Here is a 6,618-nt window from a genome sequence, read left to right as displayed (position 1 = left end):
CTGAGAAACGAATTTTTGTTCACTCTCTTAGGTGGGTTACTTCGCTGGGCAGTGATAGAGTTTTGCTGATGTTTACTCCTAGATGCATGAATTGACTCACCCATTCAATGCGTTCACCCATCAGAGTGAAATTCTGTGGGTTTTGTGGGTGTTTTAAGGCTATGGCTTTGGTCTTGTTGGTGTTGATCTTTAGGCCAAGGTCTTTGCATTTAGCCTGGATCATGTCCAGTGCCTTTTGGGTGCTTTTTCGTGTGTGAGCTTTATGTGGGCAGATGATACATATGTCATTGGCGTATATGAAGATTTCCACTCTGTTTAGGAGGTCTAGAGTGGCTAGATACTCCATAAATAGGTTGAACAGATAGGGGCTTAGTATGCCCCCTTGTGACGTTCTATTCTCTAGGGGAATGAATTTGGAGGTTTTTCCTTGAAAGGTGACTCTGGCCTCTCAGGTCTGCGTTTAGTTCTGAGTCCAGGCCAATAGATGTCCTTTCACTCTTTTTTCAACAAGTGTGAAGAGGATGGCTGGGGAGCTATCTAGCTCAAATGCCTTCTCAAGATCGAGAAAGATGACAAAGGCTTATTTGTCGTTGATTGTTGTAAGAACATCGGTTATACATTCCTGTAGGCATACAGGCGGTGATGTAGTGGGCCTATTTTCCATTGAAGTCTTTCAAGTACCATTCGTTCATCTACTTTCTCGGTGCAGCTGATTAAAGCGATATGTTGGTAGGTGTCTGGTTCTTTGGGTTTTGGGATGGGTTTTGTGTCCTGTTGGATCCATGTTATTAGGCGGAGTCTTTCTGTGTGTGTTCTGTTGATTAAGTGCAAGTGCAACAACTTCGCGGGCTTCCCATGTTCCTTAGCATACTGTATGTAATTAAGTCTGCTCTAGGGGCAGTGTTCTTTCTGTCTTTTGCAATAGCCGTGTTGAGTTTTTCCATGGTGTAGGGATTGTCGGTGTCATCTCTCATGTTGCAGGCGGCTTCTGTAATGTTATTCCTGATTGGGAGCAGGGTTCTCTGCCTGTTTATGGTTTGCAGAGGAAGACATGCATTTTTGGCTCGGTCGGCAAAGTTGCTAGCAATTCTGTTAGCTTCTGTTAATGGGTCAGGGTGGGCAACTCGGGGTGTACTGTATTTCCTAGAGATCTTGTTGAACCAGCCCCATATATTTGCTAGAGATGTGTTGAAGTTGATTTCATGGCACTATGAGTACCATTTGTTTATTTTCACTTCCAGTGTTACCTGTAAGGAATGTTTGGTGATTTCAACGAGTAAATCATAAAGTTCATCAGTTCTCTATCTTCTGAAGAGCTTTCTGGTTCGGTTGATTCTTGTACTCATTTCCTTGATGCGGCTGTTGCAGTACCAGGCATCCGCATGCTTTGTTCCTGAATACTTTTTCTGAGGCATGGATATACTGGCAGCAGCATTTAGTTGTTTGCTGAAGTCAAGTAATAGGATGGAGATACGTTGTAAGGGTTCTTGATATATTCTCGAGCCCATTCTGTCATAGCTTTCTGGAATCTTGCCCAGTTTGCAAGGTTTGGGTACCCCCTTTTCGAGGGTGGAGGAGGAGGAGGGTATTTCTCCAATTCGAGATCAATTTCTATGGCTAGGTGATCACTTGTTAGCACAGGATGCAGTCACCACTTAGCACCCCTTTTGATGGTGCTTGACAGGAAGGTGAGGTCTAGACGACCACCCCTTAGATGAGTTGCTTTTGACACATTGTTAAGCAGTGTTACGTCAGGATATTCTTGCTGTTGGGCATGCAAGTGTCTGCCTGTCTACTTTGTTGCTGATGTTGAGTTCAGAAACTGTTGGTGAGCATTGAAGTCGCCTGCAATGATTGTGCCATCCTCAGAGGCGGCAGCAAAGAACCCCTCTCCACTGATGCTTTTGGTTGGAGATTTGTCGAGATTTTGGCCTGTGAGGGTTGTGGCTAGCAGAAATATCTGAACACTGAGTATCTCTGCTTCTGTCCCACAGTCGATACTTTGTAGTCTTTTTGAGGGGATGTTATTCTTAATGAGAGTTGTTAGTCCTCTCGTTGTTGGTGTTAGATATGTAGTGTACACTTTGTGCCCTGAAAATGAAAATGGTGTATTCTCATTTAACATGGCATTCTTGCAGCACAATGATGTCTGGATTTTGTACTGAGGTTTGGGATTGTAGGAAGGCGAACTGGTTTCTGAGTCCGTAGGCGTTCCATTGGAGTACTTTCACTTTAATGTTGCTCAGAATATCTTCGTTGTTGTGTGTGGTTGTGTTAGGATTGGTTGCTGGAGGGACTATGAAAGGACTAGAGCTTGAAGTTCTTGGGTGGCATTAACAAAAATGAAATCATCAAGGGACTGCTTAGAAAACTTAATCTTTTGTGACTTTAAAAAATTACAAAGGACGTTAGAAATGGCAGCTAAAAAGGGTGCCGTGGGCAAATGATGGGGTCGTAATCGTTCCATTCAGTGGTGGGTGGTACTAAGGGAATGGAGGGACGTGAGGCACTTGAACGGCTTCTGACAGCGGGACTAGGGAGGCTTGGGAAATCACGAGGAATTGGAGGTGATGGGTGTGTGGGTTTCAGGTACGGAGTAGGATGAGGAAGGTTGTGGTCGGGTTTGCTGGGAGAAAGTAGAAGGGATGGAAGGAGAGGTGAATCTTAGTGGTGAGGGTGTGGAAGGAGTGTGGGAGGGGAATCGTTTTGACTTTGGAGGATGTCTTGGAGGGCGTTGAGGTTTTGGTTTTGGGAGAGGACTTGGAGGAGAGGGAAGTTCAGGAATGGCATGTCTGGAAGGATTAAGATTAGGTCGGGAGGTGCAGTTGGTTGGAGGAGGGGTATGGTTGGGTTGGAGGTTGGTAGGTTCAACGTGGCTGACGTGGCTGCAGGTTGTAGTGGCGGTCTGCTCCCTGGAGGTCGGCAATACGCTACAGTCTTGCAGGACATCTGTTATGCCAAGCATGGTGAGGTCCTTGGCAGTTGGGGCACTTGGCAATGGTGTGGTGTCCGGCCTTGAACCTGGCGATACAATAGGCTATAGGATGTTGTCTGCTGCTGCAAATTGCACACACCTCCGGGCCTGTCCAGCGGCTCCTGTGGTGTCCGAACTTCTGACACCTGAAGTATCTGAGAGTCTTTGGGAAGTACTCCTCTGTGTAGATGGTTCCCCAGTGGCCAAAGGAGAGCTGTGGAGGTCGTCGTCCCTTGATAACTGCCTCCAGCTTGTGGGATCTCCTTCCAGATTTCCCTTCACATCTCTTGGCTGTGAGAATGAAAGGGTGGTTCAGCGCAGGTTCCAGTGGAAGATTGAGGTCATAGATGATGATGATGGTTTGTCGACAGGGTTAAGGTGTAGGACGTTCTCTTGCTGCTCAAGGAAGTTCTTAGCCTGATTGTCCTGGGCAGAGATGACAAGTTGTCCTCTGCAATTTGGCATGATTGTCATGTTCAGGTGTGGGTTCCTGACCTCCATGGCGGCTATGGCAGCATAAGAGGTCATGTTGGGGCCAGGAGTAAGTCTGAACCTGGTTGACTGGGTAGACGTGCTATTAGTGTTTTGCTGTGGAGGTGGTTGCTGGGTAGGTCTTGCGACTCCTCAATGTGAGACATCTCTGTTTTTTTATCCTTCCCTTCTCCACTCTGGCACGAGGGGAGTAGGTAGGGATGGGGGATGAGCCCCTGGCTGCCTTCGCAAACACACGATGGTAGTCTACAGCCTTGTTGAACTGTTGTTAGGTTTTGGTTGGTTTCTGTCTCAATAACACAAAATATTGGGCTAGAGGCTCAGTTCAAATTCGAAAACTCAAATTCACTAACACTTGGTATGAAAGTCCATGGACAGAGTACTCAAAATTTCAGTTACTCTGCTTTAAATTACGGCCGTGAGTACAATTACGGCCGTGAGTGTACTAATGAATGACTTTTCAACAGTTTTACTATGGTTCAGTGTAGCAAAAAAAAAAAAAAAAAAACTCCTCTTTCAATTTAGGATCTCAGTCCCTTCTTTGATGACAAGTGTGCCATTATTTATGCTGACTGGAGTAATAGCGTGTATTTCAAGCCCCTAAATTGATTTGATGGCGTTATAAATGCCATGTATGTTGTTTGCTGTCAGCATAGACTAATTTCCTAACCCCTTTCCATCAACCAGCAGTTCTGTAATATACACATTTAATGTTGTACCAGTGCAAATGAGTGGGTCTTTACAAGATTTACATCATATGCTTTCTGTTTTTGTTCAAGTAAGTAGTGTATGGCGTCAGAGTTCTCATCAAATCAGTTTGCATGAGAGTACTTAGTAAAGCCAATTATTGCTTCTGCAGCGTCTCGTATAAGTTTTCAGAAATTTGCCCACTCAGTGCCTAGATCTTGACAATAAATGCCAGTTAAGGAAGAAAGGCCCTTGATATTTTGAGTGCAGAAACTACCTCTTAGTTTCGTTCTTTTTCAGGCCAGTGCAATTTAATTTCATAGATGTTGACTGATTTTGGATTTGAGGTTGAATCATTAATATGAAGATGAATCTCACTTGTCAGATTCAAGTTCAACACTCCACCTCATGCAGGACTCAGATTATTCTTTCATTATCAGTGTGGCTTTGCATCCATGTGTTTTTGAGTTTGATAAGATTGTGCTAAGAACATATGGAGAGTTGTTTGGAGCCACTAGAATTCATATTCCCTATGTCAAAATGTCCTATGACATGTCCTCATAGAGTGTTGCTTTTCCCCCCAACCTCAGCATTAAAATCTCCAAGCATGACTACCTTGTCAAGTCCGTTGATATTTTTGCACTACCTCAAGGGCTCAATGGGTGTTGCCAGCATCCAGTGTTTTAGCGAAAGCACTGATGAGCGTCAAGAATTGTGGTACCTTAAGGTAGGATAGCAAAATCCCATGCCATCAATCCTAGGTGAGTCCTTTGACAAATCTCTCCAAAGGAACGTGTACCCTTCTGCTAGTATTTGTGTTTCACTAATTACAGTAACGTCTGTATTATATCTATGAAGCTCCGTGGTAACTGTCACATTCTCTTGGTTGGTCTTGTATTGTTGCCAGTAATCTGATCTATGGGCATTTGTATGTTACAGGTTTCAATAATAAGTTTGTGATTGATTTTTTGTGACTTTAAATTTGCCTGTCCTAGTCCCTTTGTGGCCAGATATATGAAATCAAGGTTAGAATAAACAATGTTTTGGTCACCTTTTTAGGCCCCTCCCTTTAAATGGGTTAGCTGTGTAGTGCCTTAACAGGGTAGCTCAGTTGCACATATGGTTGCTAAATGGTTTGCAAGGACTTTCATACATGACTCTGGCTAAAAACTGTCAGTTTCCACATAGACCTACTCCCACCACCCTGCCCCATCGCCTAAAGGACTTGATAATTGATGATAAGGAGTTGCTGAAGATCTGGATTATGTATTCGCCCTGCAAAATTATTGTTAGAAGAAGGATTTAGCATGTGTCCAAATACAAATTTGACAGAGCCACCTAATATCAGGTGGCTAAAAGAAACTGATTACCCAGGTTATTGGGGATTGCTGAAGAATAGTCTGGCTATCACCTCAATGGCTGTCCACAATTCAAACTTCCTACTTAGGGAAGGGCCTGTAGCCTTCACCTCAATAGACTAACCGACAAGGCAGTGGGACCACTCACTTGGTTTAGCCCCTCAGTTGAGATAGTGTGTCTGGGTGTAATACCCTCAAACATCACATGTTTTTGTAAGATAGTGGACAAGGGTATATGCGTGGGCTACTGTGCATAGGATCGAGTCCTACCACTTAAAGTAAACGTCGAGAATGTTAATGGGTGTTTATTGACATTAGAAATATACATATAGCAGGTGATGTAGGTGGCTATGGGTATGTGATGGCCACATTTCTTCAACTTCCCATAGGTTCCAACTGCTCCAGTCTGCCACTGCCTTTTCCATACACATAATATGAAATTCGTAGTAGACTCAAGTTTTTTTATTGTTAAAATACAATAATTGGTAAAATAAACTTTGCCCTGCTTTTCTTATTCCCAATGGGAGGTGCATTAAAATCCCTACAGTATCCTCTATCTTAGTTGTTCCTACATTATACATGCACATTAAGTTAATCGTCAAAAAAAAAAAAAACTCCTTTCACTGAAACGGGCCACATTTACTTTCCAATGAGATACTTAAGCTCATTAAACTGTATCTGTTCATTTAAATAATTGTAGGACAACTTACTCTAAGTGAAGTTCTTACTCTTATTCGCTTCTAGTTCCATTACTTAGCTTTTCCCATTTCGCCTTTTTCTTGAATAAACCTTTATCTTTCTGGGTACTTGTATGACACACACATGTAATTATATATATATATATATATATATATATATATATATATATATATATATATATATATATATATATATCCACGCCTATTGACGCAAAGGGCCTCTGTTTCATATATATATATATATATATATATATATATATATATATATATATATATGAAACAGAGGCCCTTTGCGTCAATAGGCGTGTATATATATATATATATATATATATATATATATATATATATATATATATATATATTGGCAATAGAGAAAAGAATAGATGACGAATCATCATGTGGAAAAAAT

The 6,618-nt window shown here is 42.3% G+C and overlaps 1 protein-coding gene across 1 annotated transcript; it reads right to left on the bottom strand.

The window, feature by feature from the left end:
- Positions 1-2,551: 2,551 nt before the first annotated feature.
- LOC137638731 (uncharacterized) lies at positions 2,552-2,965 on the bottom strand. The gene has a single exon (XM_068371067.1). The coding sequence runs from the start codon at positions 2,963-2,965 to the stop codon at positions 2,552-2,554; it is 414 nt and encodes a 137-aa protein (XP_068227168.1).
- Positions 2,966-6,618: the final 3,653 nt, after the last annotated feature.

The sequence above is a fragment of the Palaemon carinicauda genome, chromosome 1 (assembly GCF_036898095.1).
Source record: "Palaemon carinicauda isolate YSFRI2023 chromosome 1, ASM3689809v2, whole genome shotgun sequence".
NCBI lineage: Eukaryota > Metazoa > Arthropoda > Malacostraca > Decapoda > Palaemonidae > Palaemon > Palaemon carinicauda.
This window is presented reverse-complemented; position numbering and strand designations above follow the sequence as displayed.